The 21,606-nt window shown below is 35.9% G+C and overlaps 1 protein-coding gene across 1 annotated transcript; it reads left to right on the top strand.

Annotated features, from left to right (window-relative positions):
• Nucleotides 1-9,799: 9,799 nt before the first annotated feature.
• Nucleotides 9,800-10,753, top strand: LOC122124172 (olfactory receptor 6C6-like). The gene has a single exon (XM_042698875.1). The coding sequence runs from the start codon at nucleotides 9,803-9,805 to the stop codon at nucleotides 10,751-10,753; it is 951 nt and encodes a 316-aa protein (XP_042554809.1). The 5' UTR covers nucleotides 9,800-9,802.
• Nucleotides 10,754-21,606: the final 10,853 nt, after the last annotated feature.

Genomic DNA, 21,606 nt, shown 5'->3' with positions numbered 1-21,606 from the left:
GTTATTTTTACATTTATAGTTAGTTTTAAGATTAGAATTCATTGTAGGCTTATTACTGATCAATGGTTACGGTTAGTATGAAGTTTAGAGTTTGAGATAGAATTTTGGTAGATCGGTGTTTAGTTTTACTGTAAGGCTTTAAGTTTAGTTTTGGGTTCCATGTTGTTTTAGGATTTGAACTGGTAGATATTAGGATTAAATTTAGAGTTAAGTGTTAGGTTCAGAGTTACAGTTAGGGTTAGGGTTGGTGTTATGCCTAATTAGGATTACAGTTAGGGTTACTCAGGGTTAGTGTAGGTGGAGAGGAAGGAACATGGCGGAGGAGAAGCTAGAGGCTAAACAAACTCTCACATAGAAAGCAGTTTTAGTGTTCCAGTGAACAGTCCTAGCCTAGAGAATCACCCCAAGTGTGCCATCACAGTACAGAGAGTTTGGCAGGAGAGGGAAAATCCAGACAAGGAGACAGATCTGAGCACTTGATGGTAACTGGGGCTGCAGCGGCAGCAGCCACCATACCTACAACACAGAGTCTGGGACAAAGGCACCAGATGCAGTGGGCAAGTGGATTCTACTCAACACCAACAAGAATTGACAAGGAGCAGATATCTTCATCCTGCAGTTCGTAGCAGAGACAGTCCAGGAACCAAGACTCTGGCGTGAGTAGAACCCTGACATCCTCACTCCTTCTCAGGGAGGGTTAGTGTAGGCTTAGTGTTAACTTTAGTGTTAGAGTTAATTTTGGTTTTGTATTTGATTAGGGTAGGTGTTAGGGTGAGGGTTAGAGTTATAGCTTTGGTTATCAATAGGGCTTGTTTTAGGTTGGATGAGGGGTTCATTTTAATGATTGTACACATCTAGAGAAAGTATTAGCAAATTAAGATAATGAAAACATATAGTGAGTTGCTTTGATTCAGTAATTTCCATTCAGAAAATTAAGCCTTAAATACAACATGTACTATTTACCATTTTTAATTATGTCACATAAAAATATACATGTACAATTTTATTTATTGTTATACTTTTGCTACTTACCAAAATTGGGAACAGTCTATAGTACAATATAAGATAAGGCTTAAATAATGGAACATCTTCATTAAAAGGAATATGGAACTGTAACAAAACTTGAAATATCTCCATGAATTGATGTGGTATATTAGTAAATGAACCAAGTAGAAGCAAATTTTTTTTTTGTTTTGTTTGTTTGGGTTTTTTTTTTAACTGTATTTCTTTGGTCTTTTTTTTTTTGGCACTGGGGATTGAATGCAGGACATTGAACTTCCTAGCCACATGCTTTGCCACGGAGCTATCTCCCAGCCTACAACACACATTTTTGAACCACAAAAATAATGTACATCTAAAAATGGATTTAAACACAAGAAGAAATTCTCAGGGTCTCTAGCCATAAAAGCAATGCAAATCAAAACCACATTGAGATTCCACCTCACCCCAGTTAGAATGGCCATTACTTAGTAACAAATAATAACAAATGTTGGAGAAGATGTGGCCAAAGGGAAAACTACTAAACTGTTGGTGGCAATGTAAGCTGGTTCAATCATTCTGGAAGGCAGTATGGAGGTTTCTCAATAGACTAAACATAGAACTACCCTGTGATCCAGCAATCCCATTCTGGGCATTTATCCAGATGATCTCAAAATAGGGCATACGAAAGCTACCAGTACAACTATGTTCATTGCAGCATTATTTACCATAGGTAAGATATAGAACCAACCCAGATGTCCTTCAATAGATGAATGGATCAAGAACATGTGGTATATATACACAAGGGAATTTTATGCTTCTATCAGAAAGAATGACATCACCCCTTTCATAAGGTAAAGGAAAGACTTGGAAAAAATGATATCAAAATGGTGCTTCCAGCTCTCTCTTTTCAGAGTACATGATCTTGAATTTAAATCACCCCATGGACTCCACTCCCAAGTTACTCAACCTGATTCAAAACTTTCGCAAAGTAGCAGTGTATAAAATTAACCTTCAAAAATCAATGGCTTTTCTGTATGCCAATAATGAGAAGAGTGAGGCTAAAATCAGGAAAGCAACTCTGTTTACAATAGCCCCACAAAAAAATAAAACACCTAGGAACTAACTTAACTAAAGAAGTGAAGGGCTTCTATGATGAAAACTTTAAAAACCTGAAAAAGGAAATTAGAACAGAGCTAAGAACCACTCATGATCCAAGACTGGGAAGATTAACATTGTGAAAATGGCAATGCTGCCAAAGGCTATCTACAAATTCAATGCAATACCCATCAATATCCCAACCTTATTCTTTAGTGAAATAGAAGAAGCAATCCAAAAATTCATATGGAACAATAAAAGACCCCGAATAACAAAAACAATCCTTAGCAGAAAGACAGTGCTAGAGGAATATCAATACCAAACTTCAAACTCTGCTACAAGGCTATAGAATTCAAAACAGCTTGATACTGGCACAAGAACAGAACTGAAGACCAATGGAATAGAACCGAAGACCCAGAAATGAACCCACAGACCTATAGCCACTTAATCTCTGATAAGGGAGCCAGAAAAATAGAATGAAAGAAAGAAGCTTCTTCAGTAAATGGTACTGGCAAAATTGGTTAAACACCTGTAGGAAACTAAAGTTAGATCCTAATATATCTCCCAGCACCAGAATCAACTCCAAATGGGTCAAATACCTTGGAGTCAAAGCAGACACCCTGAAAACATTACAGGAAGGAATAGGAGAAGCTCTAGGGCTTCTTGGCACAGGCTGAAATTTTCTTAATAAAGACTCAGAAACACAACAAATCAAAAAAGGCTGGACAAATGGGGTTGCATGATTTTTTTTGTTTTTGTTTTTGCTTATGTGGTGCTGAAGGATTGAACCCAGGACTTCATGCATGAGAGGCAAGCACTCTACCACTGAACCAACTTCCCAGCCCAATGGGATTGCATGAAACTGCAGAACTGCTGCTTGTCAAAGGACATAGCTAGTAAGAACATAGAAAGCCCACAGACTGGGAGAAAATCTCCACTAGCTATACAACAGACAAGGGCTTAATATCTAAAATATACTTAGAACTCAAAAAATTAAATCCTCCAAAAACAAATCCTCAAAGAAACAGCCATCCCATCAACAGACAGGCTAAAGACTTAAAGAGAGACCTCCCTGAGGAGGAAATAAGAATGGTCAATAGACATATGAAGAAATGCTCTACTTCTCTGGCCATAAAATAAATGCAAATCAAAACAACATTCTAACCCCAGTTAGAATGTCTGTAATCAAGAAATCTAATAACAACTGATGTTGGAGAGGATATGGCCAAAAGGGAATGCTACTGCACTGTTGGTGGAAGTGTAAACTTTTTCAACCACTCTGGAAAGCAGTATGGAGGTTCCTCAAAAGACTACATGTAGAGCTCCCCTAGGACTCAGAAATCCCACTTTTGGGCAGTTACCCAAATGAAAATAAACAAGGCCATATGAAAACTACCAGCTCAACTATGTTCATCACAGCATAATTCAGTATAGCTAAGATATGGAACCAACCCAGATGCCCCTCAGTAGATGAGTGGATCAAGAGAATATGGTACACATATACAATGGAATTCTATGTTTCCATCAGAAAGAACAACATACCCCATCTGTTAGGAAATAGAAAGACTTGGAAAAAATCATATTAAGTAAAGTAAGCCAGTCCCAAAGAAATGTAGGTCCTATGGTTTCCCTTGTTTGCAATAATTAGTATACATATCGGATAATCTTATCAGATGAGCTGAAAAAGTCAAAAGCTATTACATATGTCCATATAAAATGAAGCTAAGTGAAATGAATCCCAAGATATGGACAGAAGAGGTATGTCTTCATTGTTACTGTTTTAAATGTACTATAGTTTTTTTTGTTTCCTTTGTATACTCTTCCCCCTATGGTATATCCCCAGTTGTCACTGTACTTGATTTTGATATCCTGCATCTTGTATATACATTTGTCTAATCTGAGGAGGGGAATCAGAATAACAAAGCACTGGAACAAGGACACAGGATGATCCATTGCATCAATGATACCCACAGGACAGTATATTGGAAATGAACTTTACAACTTTGCTGAGGGGGTGGGTTGGGGGTGGAGAGGAGTGTGGATGGTGGGGGTGGGAAGGGATAGTGGGACAACAACAAGGGAAGGGGTAACAATGATTGACAGGTAATGTACTCATTGTCTTACTCATGTAACTGTCTGTAACCCCTCCGTACAACATCTTTACGATAAAATAAAATTTAAAAATAATCATATTAAGTGAAGTAAGCCAGACCCACAGAAACATAGGCTGTATGGTTTACCTCATTTGTAATAATTAGTATGAGCCAAAGTTAGTCCTGTCAGGGAATCACAATAGCTCAAGAGCTATGAACATACGACCCTACAAAATGATGCTAATTGAAACGAACTCCAAGACATGGAAACACAGGTCTTTTTTTTAGTTGTCAACCTTGATGTTATCAATGTACTGTATCTAGTTTTTTCTTTTTATTTTATTTCATTTTTCTTTTTGTATTTGTTTATCCCTGGCAATCTTTGTCTTTGATTCTGGTGTTCTCCATCTTGTATACACATTTATCTGATTGGGGAAAGGAAGGGAAATAACAAACTGCTGAAATAAATACAAAGGATGACCCATTGCAAAAATAATACAGGAAATGAACTTTACAACTTTGTTGGGCAGGGAGCATTGCGGGGAAGAAAGGGATAGTGGGAGAACAATGGAATGGGTAACAATGTTCAATGAGGAATGTACCTTACTCATGTAAATATAACCCCTCTGTACAGCATCTTTACAATGAAATAACATTTTTGAAAGAAAAAAATGGATTTAAAAGTGAGAATATAAATTAATGGATGTTAAAATTAAAAATACAAAATTGGAAAAGGAGGGTCTGATGCTCTCACTTTCAATATCCATTTAAAATATTCTTCATTGTCTCTGTTTTATCTCTGAGCTATGTAACTGTGATTTCAAAAAGAGACATTTGATAGGTAGTCAAATTTTACAGCAATCTCTAATGAATTCCCTAGGAACATAGTCAAAATGAATGTGTGTGTGTGTGTGTGTGTGTGTGTGTGTGTGTGTGTGTATGTGTGTGTGTATTGAAAACACTCTGTGCACTACAATTTGGTAATCTCTTAGGAAAAGATGTTATTGGATCTTAGTTACCCTGAGAATTCTTTCTTCTTGTTAGATGAACTTCTATAATGCAAAAAGGCATAAATACTCCATGATGTTATAAGATGATTAATATTCTTACTATACCTTATATTATACCACATTTAGCAAAACTAACAATACTTCAATTCTAAAGGAAGCTATAGAAAAAGATTACTTTGATAGAGGATAACTTTTCTAACAACGTTTAATAAATTAGTCAGATAATATCTCTGATACTACATTTAAACCAATGATATTCTTCAGGATAGAAAACAGTATGTAGATGAAAAAATGGATTGTCTTTACTGTCTGTTCACTAAGGTGAGTTAAGTGATGAAAGTATATAATTTTTGCCCAAACTTGTGTACAGGTTATTTACCAAAAAGTTAAACTGTTTAATAATATTTTATCCAGGTTGACTTATAGGTAAAGACAAAAGCTTCAAAGTAAAAACCAACAATTATTTAAACAATGGAATATCTTTTAAATTTTAATGTCAGCATCTAACAAAACTGAACGCATACTGATACACACTAAACACTGTGCTGAAAATGAACTATACAACTTGTGGAAGAGGGGGGCTGGGAGGGAAAAACTGGGAGAAAACAAAGGAAGCGGTGACACTGTTCAAAAAGAAATGTACTCAATACCTGACTCATGTAACTGTAACTTCTCTATACATCACCTTTACAGTATAATAATAAATAAAATTTTACACTAAAAATAAATTTACAAAAAAGATCTTGCTAAGAAAAAAAACTGCATGCAATTATTGGTATTGACCTGTTTCCTCATGCTTTTGTTTTCAGTACCTGCTGTAGGAATCTAGAGTGTACAACATTGTGGAAGCAGGACAAATGGTTTGACTTGATAACAGTCTTGATAACATTTTATTTGATAAGATTCTGATTACATATTCTTATGATGTCACAGATACTTGAAGGATGAGAGCATTTTATAATGCACTGTTTCATGAAAACTGAATGTGCTAGTTGAGTAACTCTGGACTGTTGAAGAAGTGGCCATTGTTTTTCTCCATCATTTATGGTTTATTCAGAGATTACTAAACATGAATTATAATTACTTTTCTCATAAAAAATCATGACTGAGTGATCACAAGCTTAAGTTGCTTCACCTGCCTACAATAATGCCTCATTTCTTCCTCTCTTTTTAAGAGCCTAAAATCCAAATACCCAGATAGGTCTCTCTGTAAATCCCTGTAGACTACACTGGGAACATATCATTTTCAGTTAGGTTTTGGCTCTTTATATTTGCTTTCTTTCACTTTTTGGTGTTCACTTGACTTCAGTTAAGATATATTTTTTATTGTAAAGGTGACGTACACAGGGGTAACAGTTATATAAGTCAGATAAAAAATACATTTGTTTTTGAACAACGTAACCTCTTTCCTCATTTCTCCCAGTTTTTCCCTCCCCCCCCTCCTGACAAATTGCATAGTTCATTTTCAACATAGTGTCTTGTGAATATTACTGCTGCATTAGTTCACCCTATCCATGCATTCTAAAGAATAATTTGTGTTTTAAGTTTTGGAAATCTGTGTATATCTTCCACACAGACGGAATGATACTATAGAGTATTCATTTGAAATGAGTTTCTTTTATTGTGATAATAAAAAAATACTGAGAATGTTTTTTTTCTTTAGAGTATCATTAATTCTTTTTTAAATAAATGGCCTATAACTTAGCTCCTAGTAACAGCTTAAAAGAAATAAAATGTCTGGATTAACTTTTCTAAAACTGATTTTAGAGCCATGACTTTTGAATGTAGTGTCTCTTAATTTTATCTGGTACTCCAGGTTCAAGCCTGGCTACAACTTTATTCTATATTGTTTAATTTTATTTCTGACATAATATATTCAAGCCTTCAAGAATGGTGATTATTACACATATAGGTACCAACATATCCAAAAATTGTTATTTGTTTGTTAATTTGCCTGGTAATTTAACATGTTTATTTTGATATTGATATCTACACAACTCAAATTTTGCTAATTGTATTTCCAAAACCTACTTTGAGTTTGAAATATGTCATATACTCTATCTCTTTCTTCCCAGATAATACTGACTTACAATACACTAGTGCTCTTAGTATGTGCTTAATGTAAATGAACTAAGAGGTGTCTATCAGTAGTAGAGGAAAATTCTGATTTAAACAATTTCACTGTAATTCTGCTTTCTTTATTTTTATCTTTGAAAGAAAAGTATGGCTTCATATGTTACAATTTATTTGTTATATTTAATCATACATTATAAAATCATTGTTTTAATGAATTAAAATAAGGTATTTTGCAGTTTAATTTTTCCTTTTATTTAGTCCTCTGATTTAGAAAAATATATCACTTACGGTTGGGCCACCATAAGATTTTCTTTCTCTTTACTTACTTTTCCATTTTCATTACATATCCTCAACACATATTTTTTTTTATTTCTCTTCTCCAACTGTTTATCACCACTAACATTTCACTTCACATTTTGTTTTCTAACCACAACTATGAGATGAAATATTTGTTATTTATACCATCAAAAAATTCATCATGCAAAGGAAGTAGTGACTAGGCTAAACATCCTAAATGATGAGAGGGTTGAAAATCCTGAATAGCCAACAAAATAGAACTGTTCCCTGGTATTACATGGAAAGACCTGAGGAAATGATTACATCAGTCATTTTTTAAATGGGCTCTGGATGGAACTCAATGGGTAGAGTATTTGCCTAGGATATTCAAGGCTATAGGTTTGTTTCTTAGCAATCCAAAAACAAAATGCATCTACTCAACTATTAGACACATTGATCTATGATACAGTAAATATAATAACATAAATGAATGAATTCTGGTGAACGACAGGGTAAAGGTTTGAGTATATGGAGGCATATGTTTAAAAAGACTAACTGTAGATTGTAAGTAATGTGTATTGTTCTGCTTTAGAACATCTAACATGAATGAGAAATGATACACTACTTGACACTTGGACTTTGTGCAAGAAAAAGAGCATTTCATAAGTTTTCACATAAAAGAATAAAAATGCTACAACATATGCAAACAATCTTGCAATGATGTTTTAAAATAAAACTTGGATTATTGAGAAGTACAAGTCATTTTTTGTGGAAGTATAGCATCTGCAAGAAAGGAATTATTTTTGCTTTTATCAGAAACATTACTGTTATAACTGTGGCTTAAGCACTAGATATGTATTGCTTTTCTATATAGATGACTTTTTCCCGATTCAGTACCCATAAGACACAGTGGATGTTAAAGGGAAACCAAACAACAGTGACAGTGTTGACCATCACAGTTGTGACTAGTAGATAGTTTGATTAGCACTTTGAAATGTCTGTTATCTTCCTGTTTATCAATAAACACAGGAAGAAATGCTCAACCTCCCGAGCCATAAAATAAATGAAAATCAAAACAACACAGATACCACCTCCACCCACATAGAATGGCTATAATCAAGAACTCTAATAACAACAGATGCTGAAGGGGATGTGGACAGAAGGAAACCCTACTGCATTGTAGCTGGTAGTGTAAACTTGTTCAACTACTTTGGAAAGTAGTATGGAGGTTCCTCAAAACACTCCAAATAGAGCTCCCCTATGACCCAGCAATCCCACTTTTGGGCATTTACCCAAATGATCACAAACAAGACCATACTAAAGCTACCAGCACAACCATGTTGATTGCAGTATTATTTACCATAGCTAAGATATGGAACCAACCCAGATGCCCCTCAGTAGATGAATGGATCAAGACAATGTGGTGTTTATACACAATGGAATTCCATACCTCCATCAAAAGAATGACATTGCCCCATTTGTTAGGAAATGCAAAGGCTTGGAAAAAATTATATTAAGTGAAGTAAGCCAGGGCCAAAGAAACATAGGCCCCATGATTTCCTTTATTTGCAATAAATAGTATATGTCTGAGACAAGCGGAAAAGGTCAGGCAAGCTGATGTTAGGCAAAATGAACCCCAAGATAAGGACTCAAATTGTTTTTCTCTCTTACGATTGTTTCTAACATATTTATAAGATGATTTCTTTGTTGCTTTGTATGTTCCTCCCCCATGGTATTACTCCTATTTTCACTGTATTTGATGCTGGTATAATTTGTGGAGGTGAAGGGGGAAAACCAATGGTTTAAATAGGAATACAGGTGGACCCGTTGCAACAATGAGATGCACAAGACCTTATTTGGAAAAGTGAGCTTTACAACTTTGGGGCAGGGGGAGTGGAGATGGGAGAGCAGGGATGGTAAGGGGAAACAAAGGAGGAGGCAACAATGCTTGATAAGAAATGTACTCATTACCTTACTCATGTAATTTTAACCCTTCTATATGGTATTTTCACAATAAAAAACTAATTAATAAAAAAGTTTTCTAAATATCAAATTAGTTATTCCATCTCAACATGGACTCTAGTGGATAGTCACTTTAGCACTGCGCAATTCAGGAGGAATTCATTGTGACAAACTCCAAGCTGATTTGTGCAAATGTATTCATAGGTACTGAATATGACATTTTGTGTAACTGAAAAGGAAGAAATGTTTTTTTTCTTACATGTAAGAATTTTTTTTAATTTTCTGTAGATTTGATAACATAAAAGAGAAATGAAGAACAAATCTGAGGAGATCATGTTCATCTTGCTGGGACTGACAGATGACCCTCACCTACAAATAGTGGTTTTCCTGTTTCTCTTTTTCAACTACATCCTGAGCCTAATGGGAAACTTAATTGTTATCCTGCTCACACTGCTGGACTCCAACCTGAAGACCCCCATGTACTTCTTCCTTCGAAATTTCTCCTTCTTAGAAATTTCATTCACTACAGTCTGCATTCCACGCTTCTTGAACAGCATTCTCACAGGAGACAAAACAATCTCCTACAACAGTTGTGCAACTCAACTATTCTTTTTCTTTCTACTAGGAATTACAGAGTTTTACCTCCTGGCCGCCATGTCCTATGACCGCTACGTGGCCATCTGCAAACCCCTGCATTACCCGGTCATCATGAACAGCAAGGTGTGCCACCAGCTGGTGCTCAGCTCCTGGGTGATTGCATTCTTAACCATCTTTCCCCCTTTGCTCTTAGGACTCCAGCTGGATTTCTGTGCATCCAGAACAATTGACCATTTTCTATGTGACACCTCCCCAGTCCTGCAGCTCTCCTGCACAGACACAAGTTTCATAGAAATGATGGCTTTCATCTTAGCTTTGTTGACGCTTATCTTCACATTGTTCTTAGTGGTCCTCTCCTACATATTCATCATCAAAACTATCCTAAAATTCCCCTCTGTCCAACAACGAACAAAGGCGTTTTCCACCTGTTCCTCACACATGGTTGTTGTCTCCATTACTTATGGGAGTTGTATCTTCATGTATATAAAGCCTTCTGCAACAGAAAGAGTGACTTTCAATAAAGGTGTAGCTGTGCTTAATACCTCAGTGGCCCCTTTACTAAATCCTTTCATTTATACTCTAAGGAACAAGCAGGTAAAGAAAGCTTTTAAACATGTACTTCAAAGGATTTTTTTCTTTGCAAAACCAAAAAGCAATATCTAGGTACACTCAACATGTTGTTGAGACATGTATGATAAAGCAGCACAAAATTGCACTTTTCTGATCTGCCCCAATTTTTACCTTGAATATTTATATCATATTACCTTTAAGAACCTGCTCTATATTTATTCTTCTTTGAAAGAAGATCTTAGTAATCTCTAAAGAAAACATTCCTTAAATCCTAGAGTTGACAATGAATTGTAAAAAAAAATCCAGTCTGCATTCACTGTTAACTTGGGTTTGGGAAATGTCTAAATGTTCAATCCAATTTGCAAATTACTTTTTTCTAATCACTGATTTTTTACCTAAAATATGTCTCTGTTATTTCTGTCTTTTTGTTATGGGATTCTGGTTGTAAAGGATAATTGTACAGGGCACAATCCATAAAAGAAAGATTAAAGGGAAAAACAACAAATATTAGATAATGTATTGTTTTAAAATCTTTTTTTTTTGAACTTCTGGATTTTATGATCTGTATTTAGCCTGGGGAGAACAAGATCTCAACTTCAAGTTTTCTTCTTGAAATTCTGTGAAATTAATGTAATATCTAGTATTTTACATGATAAAGGAATAAAATGTTCCAACTAAAGGTTATTCTTTTAATGATCTTTACAATTCTATTGCTTTGTGAAAAGGGAATGAAACACATAACAAGAGCTATAGAAGTAGAAAATGGAACTCCTTAACACTCTGAGACAATGCCTAGAATCATTCAATGTCAGTAATAGTCATGCTGCTTTTAGTAATAAGTAAAAATTAGGAAGAATTCTAGTAGTTAAGTGAGCATTATAAGCTTCCTGTGAATTGTTGTGAAAGTTTAAAATATTATACAGGGATAAATGACCTGTTTTACAATCTTCCTGGAGTCAAGTTAATGAAAAGAATACTTGTACAACAAAATAGCTTTCTTTTCTAGAAACAGCCTGACTTATTGTGTGACCACTCCAAATTAATTAATCCTACTACAGCAGAGGCTATTAGGATTTTCTAAGACAGATTTCACCAGGTGAAATCTAACTTGAATTATTTCTGCAAAATAAACATTATACCAGTGAATGATTTTAACTTGCATCATGCTCACATGGGATATTGAATTTTTTATTAATCACAAAAATTAAAAAGACATTTGGATCATATAAAACCAAAACATACACAAATGAAGTATTTCTTTACAATGATGATTCATTTGAAGTTAATGTACATTTTGAAAGTTTTACTAATATGTATTAGACATAAAGAGGCTATATTTATGTATAAAATGTGATAAGCTTGTATATACATAAAAATTTACATTTCATATTTTCTAAGAATTATGTAAAGTACAACTATCACTGTATCAAGGTAATGAGCATTTTATCCCTTATTACTGTAAGCTTCCTAATGCAGCTCTACAATTGCTGCCTTTCCTATATTTCTCACCACCCTCAGTAATGAAATATTTACTTTTTGTCTCTATTTTTTTACCTCATATATGAAACAAGTGTCCAGTATTTCTTTCAGTTAGTTTCCCTCCTGAAGGCTACTTCTTAGAGCTTTATTCTTGGAAGTGCCTGTATGGAATGTTTATCTCTTATTGCTTACCAGTATTCTATTTCATTCTTGTATCCAAATATTTACCTGTTGGGAGACATGAATTTTTATCTTCTGATTGGTTTAGTATACCTAAAGCTGCTAGGAACATTTGACAACAAATATTTTTTGTGGTGATATGCTTTCATGTTCCTGGGTTAAACATTCAGTAGTTTGATGGCATGATTATTTGATATGTATATGTTCAACTTTTAAGAACATATTCAAACGGTTTTATAAAATGATGATCTAGGAGTTCAGAGGAAGATGGTGGAGGAGAAGCTGGAGGCAAAAGAAGCTCTTGCATAGAAAGCAGTTTTAGTGCTCCAGTGAACAGTCCTAGGCTAGAGAATCACCCCAAGTGTGCCACCACAGTACAGAGAGTTTGGCCAGAGAGGGAAAATCCAGGCAAGGAGACAGATCTGCGCACTTGCCGGTAGCTGTTGCTGTGGTGGCTTCGGCGGGCATAGCCGCCATACCTTCAACAGAGAGTCCTGGTCAAAGGTATCAGAAACAGCGGCCAAGAGGATTCTACTCAACACCAGCAAGAACGGACAAGGAGCAGATATGTTCATCCTGCAGATCGCAGACCATAGACAACCCAGGAACAAGACTCTGGCATGAGTAGAACCCTGACAACTTCACTCCTTCTCAGGAAGCAGAGGAGGGAAGGCCGCCCTTCCCCCACCACTGGAGGTCTCCATCTTTGATACTGACAAAGGCCCACTAACAGCTAGCTCCAACTTAGGCCTTGGAAATTTTAAAAAAAAAAAAAAGTCGTTTATCAGATCACAGGAACCAGATCTGACCTGACCTGCTAGGTTCAGCCCCACCCAGGGGAAAGTCACCCCCCAAGGCAGAGGCAACTCCACGCCCAGAGGAGTGGTTTTCTTCACTGGGTAAACACAGCCAGAGGCTGCCCCTCCCTACAGCAGCCTAGACAATCAACTGAAATTCAGTAAACATAAACTCTGAGAATTGCTCCAGGCTGGGCTCTACAAGTATTTTAGGAGCTAGCCCCTCAGGGAAAAGCTACTGTTTGCTGAAAGGCCTCAACCCTACCCAGAACCTAGCCTTATCACATCATCTCCAAATTAGAGGACACAGCCATCTCCCTCTTTTGTGATACTCAAAGCAGATCTCCCTCACAATGAACTAGCCTGGGAGGAGGATCACAAAATCCTGGGTAAAGCGGAGCATTTTTCTGCCTGCTCAAACAAGCTAACTTAAGAAACCAATCAAGCCACCAGAAAACCAAACACCACAAGCAGGTGAGAGACTCCACCAAGACACTGGTTATGGACACAGGGGAGATACAGGATCTTCCCATCCCCTCCCCCGGCCAAAAAAAATCCAAGAATTCTTTTTTGGACCCTTTTTTTAATTTTTAATTTTTTAAAAATTGTTTTCTATTAATTTTTTTCTCTCAATTTTTTTTTAGGTGCACAGGTGTGTGTGCTTTTTTAAAATCTCTTCTGACCTTCTGGTCCTTTTCTTAAAAATTCTTTTCATTTTTTTTCTATTTCTTTCTTTTTTGCATGACTTAATTGCTGTTCTGCTCATCCCCAGATACATAATTATCCTCGATTATTACACCTTATCCACCACTGTGTACACACTTAATCCACAAATTTATTACTCAATTCACAACCTCTTAGGCTTAAATTCTTTGATAGCAGTATTATCTCTTTATACATACATAATTGTCAAGTAACTAATTTTAAGAATTTTTAGTTTTTAGTTTTTCATGTCTCCTTTCTATCCCTCCCCTCCTCTCATCCTATCCTTTTCTTCTCTCAATATTATTTTGTTCAACAAACATAAATTTTTTGTTTCACTTTTCAAATTTAAATTTTTGCTTTTCCATTTTTTCTTTTTTTTATTCTCTCTCCTATCATTCTGTCCAATCTATTTCCCTCTGTGAAATTAGGACTCGGTTAAATTCAATCTCCTTTTACCTCTCCATATCCCTCTACTCCTATTTTTCCCCACATTTCTCCCTAAACCTAATAATTTCTGGTTTGCCAAATTCTTCTTTGCTGTTCTTAGTCCATTAATCCATAGTTGTTTGATGTTGAATAGAGTGTATCTGTTGAACTAGATTCTATCTGCAGCAATTTTGACTGTGCAACTACAGGACTTTGGCTGAGGCTTGCCCTAAAATGGTGTTCTAGCACAAAACTGGTGTTACATGCATACTAAATAGGCAGAACAAGCCAGAAAAACACAAGAAAAATGGCAAGTCCGGGTATCTGAACTCCCACTCTGATAATCAGGTGACAAAATAGTTAGTGAATAATCCAGAGGAGAGTTCCCAAAAAGCTCTACAAACACTACTGGTAAACATGGTGAATGAAAAGATTGAAAACCTGCAAAGGACTCAGCGTGAGCATGACTGGAAGGGAGAGGAGGCAAACCAAAGATTAATACAGGAATCTCGTGAGTGTGAGGAAGCTACTCAAAGATTGATACACGAATTACGTGAACAGATTGAGAACAGTCAAAGAGAAAGATAGGAATTGCGTGAGCAAGCTGAGAACAGCCCAAGAAAAACACAGGAATTGCCTGAGCAGACTGAGAACAGACAAAGAGAACTACTGGAATACAATATACCAAGCAAATAGCCGCCATAAACAGGCGGGAGTTGCAATCCTAACATCAGCTAAAATAAACTTCAAATTAAAATTAGTGAGAGGAAATAAGGTCACTACACACTAATTAAGGGATCTCTCCTTCAGGAGGGTATTACAATTCTAAATATCTGTTTGCCAAACAACAGAGCACCCAAATTTATCCAAGAAACACTACTTTCTCTCAAATCTCACATAGATCCAAAGACATTAATTGGTGGGGACTTTAACACACCACTTTCCCCACTAGATAGATCAACTGGGCAAAAATGCAACAGAGAAACCGCAGATCTAAACAACTGCATAGATCAATTAGATTTAACAAACATCTACTGACTATTTCATCCAGCAGCATCAGAATACACGTTTTTCTCAGCAGCACATGGAACATTTTCCAAAATAGACCACATTTTAGGTCACAAAGCAAACTTGTCCAAATTCAGAAACATTGAACTTATACCTTGTATTCTCTCAGACCACAAGGGAATAAAATTAGAACTCAACACCAAAAGCCACCAAAGAAAGTCTTGTAACACATGGAGGCTGAACAACATACTGTTGAATCACCACTGAGTCATGGAAGAGATTAGAAAGGAAATTCAAATGTTCATGATATTCAAGATAAAAGAAAACATATATTACCAGCTCCGATGGTACATAGCAAAGGCAGTACTCAGAAGCAAGTTTATAGCTCTGAGTTCCTACATCAACAAATTAGAGAGATCTGAACGCAACAATTTAATGAGACATCTGAACCTCCTTGAAAAAGAGCAGCAAGATAAACCCCAATCCAGTAGACGGAAAGAAATAATTAAAATTAAATCACAATTAAACAAATTAGAATCCAAAAAAAAACATAGAACGAATCAACAAAACACAGAGTTGGTTCTTCGAAAAAATTAACAAAATTGACAGACGCTTAGCAAATCGTATCAGAAAAAAAAGAGAATATACCCAAATAAATAAACTCAGAGATGAGAATGGAAACATCATCACAGAAACAACCAAGATTAAGTACATTATAAAAGAATACTTCTCAAACATTTATACTAATAAGTTTGAGAACTTGGCAGAAATGGACCTTTTCCTAGCAAATATCGACATGCTGAAACTAAACCAAGATGAGTTAAACCATCACTACAGGCCTATATCAAGCATTGATAGAAACCGCAATAAGAGACCTCGCATCTAAGAAAAACCCAGGACCAGATGGATTTGCAGTGGAATTCTACAAGTCCATCAAAGCAGAGCTCACACCAAGGCTCCGCCAACTCTTCAATGAAATTGAAAGAGAAAGTTCACTACCAAACTCATTCTATAAAGCCATCATAACCCTTAACCAAAAACCAGGCAGGGACTCATCAAAGAAAGAGAACTATAGACCCATTTCTTTGATGAACATTGATTCAAAACTTCACAATTCAACCTAAAAAGCATACAACACGATCAAACAGGATTCATTTCAGGAATGCAAAGCTGGTTCAATATACACAAATCAATTAATATAATTCATCACATCAACAGGAGAAAGGATAAGAACCACATGGTTATCTCAATAGATGCAGAAAAAGCATTTGACAAGATCCAACACCCTTTTATGAAAAATTTTTCTGGAAAAATTAGGAATCCAGGGAACATTCCTCAATACAATAAAGGCTGTCTATGATAAACCTACAGCCAGCCTTATACTTAACGGTGAAAAACTAAAGCCATTTCCTCTTAACTCAGGAACAAGACAAGGATGTCCACTCTGCACTTCTCTTCAATCTGGTATTAGAATGTCTAGTTAAAGCAATAAGAAAAGATGCAAACATAAAAGGGATCCAAATAATGAAAGATGAAGTAAAACTCTCCCTCTCTGCAGAAGGCATGATCTTGTATTTAAAGAATCCCACAGACTCCACTCCTAAATTACTCAAGCTGTTTCAAAACTTTGGCAAAGTAGAAGGGTAAAAAATTAACCCTCAAAAATCAATGGCTTTTCTGTATGCCAAAAATGAGAAAAATGTGGCTGAAATCAGGAAAGTAACTCCATTCGTAATAGCCCCACAAAAAATAAAATACCTAGGAATTAACTTAACCAAAAAAGTGATGGACCTCTATGATGAAAACTTTAAAAACTTGAAAAAGGAAATCAAAAGAGAACTTAGAAAGTGGCAAAACCTCCCATGCTCCTGGATTAGAAGGATCAACATCGTGAAAATGGCAATACTTCCCAAGACTATATACAAATTCAGTGCAATACCTATCAATATTCCAACCTCTTTCTTCAAGGAAATAGAAGAGGCAATCCAAAAATTCATATGGAACAATAAAAGACCCCGAATAGCAAAAGTGATCCTTAACAGAACGAACACTGCTGGAGAAATATCAATACCAAATTTCAAACTCCACTACAAAGTCATAGTAATCAAACAGCTTGGTACCGGCACAAGAACAGACCTCAGCACCAATGGAATAGAATTGAAAACCCAGAAATGAACCCACAGACCTATACCCACCTAATCATTGATAAGGGAGCTAAAAAAATAGAATGAAAGAAAGACAGCCTCTTCAGTAAATGGTGCTGGCAAAATTGGTTAACCACTTATAGAAAACTAAAGCTAGATCCTTATATATCACCCTGCACCAGAATCAACTCCAAATGGATGAAAGACCTCAGAGCCAAATAGGAGAAACCCTAGGTCTCCTTGGCACAGGCAGAAACTTTCTAAAAAGAGATCCAGAAACACAACAAATCAAAGAAAGGTTGGACAAATGGGATTGCATGAAATTGCAGAGCTTCTGCATGGCAAAGGACATAGCTAGCAAGATCAATAGAAAGCCCATGGATTGGGAGAAGATCTTCACTAGCCATACAATGGACAAGGGTCTCATATCTAAAATATACCTGGAACTCAAAAAATTAAATCCCCCAAACACAAATCTTCAAAGAAACAACTTCCCAATAAATCAGTGGGCTAAGGACTTACAGAGAAACATCTCTGAAGAGGAAAGAAGGATGGCCAATAGACACATGAAGAAATGCTCATCCTCTCTAACCATAAAAGAAATGCAAATCAAAACAACATTGAGATACCACCTCACCCCAGTTCAAGAACTCTAGTAACAACAGATGCTGGAGGGGATGTGGACAGAAGGGAACCTTACTGCACTGTTGATGGGAGTGTAAACTTGTTCAACCACTTTGGAAAGTAGTAAGGATGTTCCTCAAAAGACTCCACATAGAGATCACTTATGACCAGGCAATCCCACTTTTTGGCATTTACCCAAATGTTCACAAACAATTCCATACTAAAGCTACCAGCATGACTGTTTATTACAGCCTTATTTACCATAGCTAAGATATGGATCCAACCCAGATGACCCTCAGTAGATGAATGGATCAAGAAAATGTGGAATATATACACAATGGAATTGTAGGCCTCCATCAGAAAGAATGACATTGCCCCATTTGTTAGGAAATGGAAAGACTTGGAAAAAAATTATACTAAGTGAAGTAAGCCAGGCCCAAAAAACATAGGTCCCATGGTTTCCCTTACTTGCAATAACTAGTATATGTCTGAGACAAGCAGAAACGGTCAGAAAGTTGATGTTAGGCAAAATGAACCCCAAGGTAAGGATTAAAATTTTTTTTTATCTTTTTTGCGATTGTTTCTAACAGATTTATAAGATGATTTCTTTGTTGCTTTGTTGGTATAATTTGTGGAGGAAAGTGAAAAAACGAATTGTTTAAATAGGGATACAGGTGGACCCATTGCAACAATGAGATGTAGAAGATTTTATGTCGAAAAAGCAACTTTACAACTTTGGCTGGGTAGGGGGGGCACAGCGAGGCGCGGAGGAGGGGAGATGGGCAGGGAAAAAAAAGGAAGAGGCAACAATGCTTGATAAGAAATGTATTCATTACCTTGCCCATGTAATTGTAACCCCTCTGTACGGTATTTTCACAATTTAAAAAAAAACTATGGTAAAATAATGATATATTTTCATATTCACATTATCAGTTAATGGATATGATGGTGCAGCTCACTGTCAGTGGATCCACCACTTATATAAAATGGTTATAGAAAGTAATTCTGTGCTTTTAAAGATTTTTTTAATTTAGCACATACTAGTGATAAAGGAGGGATTCATTATATCATTTCAGTTATATGTATGTAATACATTAATGTTCTTTACCATCTGTTACTCTTCAAATGCACCTGCTCTATTTTTCTCTCCCCCTTCTCCACATTCCTAGTAGCACACACAACTTTTACCTTGGAATTCCTCCCCAGCTCTCTAAATTGAGAGAAAATAATACAGTTCCCTTTGCGGGGGGGGGGGGGGGGGGGATACGGTGGTGGGGCCTGAACTCTGGGCACTGTTCTTCAGCTCAAGGCTAGGGCTCTACCACTTGAGCCACAGCACCACTTCTGGCTTTTTTCTTTTTGCTTATATGGTGCTGAGGAATCGTACCCAGGGCCTCATGCATGCAAGGCAAGCACTCTACCACTGAGCCACCTTCCCAGCCCTACAGTTCCCTTTTGAATGTGAGCTTTTCTACTTAATTTTATGACCTTCAGTTCCATCCACTTCCCTGCAAACAGCAGATTTTATTAAATGTAAGGTTTCCAAGTACTTTCTAGTAATCCTCTAGATTTCAGCAGTACTTCTTATAATATTTTTTCCATGTCAAATTTTACTAATGTGTCTTCTGCTTTCTTTAATTATGCTAATTAATAAGTCATATAGCCTGTAAAGGAAAAGGTATGTGTCTATTGACTGTTTCAACTATCATTTCTAGTATGCTGTTGCTAAAGTTTTGCTAATTTCATCTCTTATATTCATTCTTCCTTTTCCGCTCCCAAATTGGACAATGGTTGTCTTTTTATTCCCTAAGAACTTGGGGTATGTCATCCAGTTTTACATATGAGATGACTAGGAGTATTTTTAAGGTATTTTAGCCATAAACTTTCTTCCTAGAAGCATTTTCCTTTTATCCCACAGGTTCTGGTATAACTTGTTTTCATTGGTATGTGAATCTAGCAATTTTTAAATTTCTTTTCTGATTTCTTCAAGCGAATATAGATAGTTAAAATTTTATATTATTCAACATGCATTTTTGTTAAAATAAATTTTGTGGTTTTTGTGATTGAAACTACAGTGTTTATTTCCTGGAGACTTTCCTTATTTCTTCCTTTCAACTTAGTCTACTCCTTTTGCAGCTGCACAAACTCACTACATTTTATGTTGGGCAATTCACCAATAGAAAGAAGGCAAGAAAAAAGAAAGAAAAAAAGAAAGAAAGAAAGAGAGAAAAGAAAGAATGAAAGAGAGAGAAACAAAGAAAGAAAGAAAGCAGGCATGAAAGAAAGAAAGCAGGCAAGAAAGAAAGCAAGAGAGCAAGCTAGCAAGCAAGACAGAAAGAAAGAAAGAAAGAGCGGATGGAAGGAAGGAAGGAAGGAAGGAAGGAAGGGAGAGAGAGAGAGAGAGAGAAAGAAAAAGAAAGAAAGAAAGAAAGAAAGAAAGAAAGAAAGAAAGAAAGAAAGAAAGAAAGAAAGAAAAGGAGAGAGAAAGAGAGATGGAGAGAGAAAGAGAGAGAAAGAAAGAAAGAGAAATAGTACAACAAGGAGCTATAATTATGTATTTCAACATACTACAGAATCTAAAGGGGAATATGAAACCCAACAAAAATAGTAAAACTATTAAAATGGTTATCACACTTAAAACTTAATAGGGGATTTCTTTTTGTCTTATCTCTGAAGATTGGGTACAAGCAGAACAAAGTATATAACTACTATAATCAAAAAAATATAAACGATGACTTATTACACATTCAAGCTCATTAACAACATGGTAAGTCACTGTCAAAATAGAAGGAAATATATACAACCTATCTTGGAGAGGCAAAGTTGAGGTTGCTGGCACATAATAAACTAAAGTGTGTGAAGGAACAAACAAAAGCCTGACAGCAAAAACACTATGAGATGTGTAGACAACTCAAAATATGTCCCTATATGGCAACACTTTTCAATTTATGAAGTGATATTCAACTACCCACATAATTAGAAAAATTCAAACATGACTCTCTTTACCGTTGGTTAGCCATGTGACAGCCAACACTGTTGAAGTCTAAGAACCTACACTGCTGTAGATAGGACCACCAAGAAACTGGAGTCCTACTCGCTGTTGTTGGGAATGGAAGACTAACATATCTAGGGAACAGTGAATCAATAGCTAGCAAAGATGTGTATGTAGCGTTTAGTTTTCACTTAGAATTTCCATGTGCCAGAAAATTATGATATATATATATATATATATAGGCACAATTTTACTGATTGACATATTCATTCAAGTTGTCAAAACGGAGTCTATCAGCTGACATATCAGGAAATAACGAATATGATTAATCTTCACAAAGAAGATCTATGTCTGTGGAATTGCCATGGCATGTGTTTTGTTATATAGTGTTAGGTGATTTTTTAAATGCTATTTTCCATAAAATATGTTTTTCCTGAAATCAATTGCTCTACAACAGGCTGTCTTTTTCCATTTTATGTTTGCCTTTCAATATCTACCTGAAATATTCCTCATTCTCTGTTTCTAAACCCTGAAACATACAATGGTGATTGCAAAAGACAAAAGGTTAGTAGACATTTTAATGTTATAGCC

This window comes from Dipodomys spectabilis, unplaced genomic scaffold, assembly GCF_019054845.1.
Source record: "Dipodomys spectabilis isolate Male_0828 unplaced genomic scaffold, ASM1905484v1 ptg000234l, whole genome shotgun sequence".
NCBI lineage: Eukaryota > Metazoa > Chordata > Mammalia > Rodentia > Heteromyidae > Dipodomys > Dipodomys spectabilis.
Note: the sequence above shows the minus strand (reverse complement) of the source record. Positions and strands in the feature narration are given on the sequence as shown.

Bases quoted from the DNA above. Each gene is read 5' to 3' on its own strand.
- LOC122124172 (XM_042698875.1), top strand. From the start codon at position 9,803: ATGAAGAACAAATCTGAGGAGATCATGTTCATCTTGCTGGGACTGACA.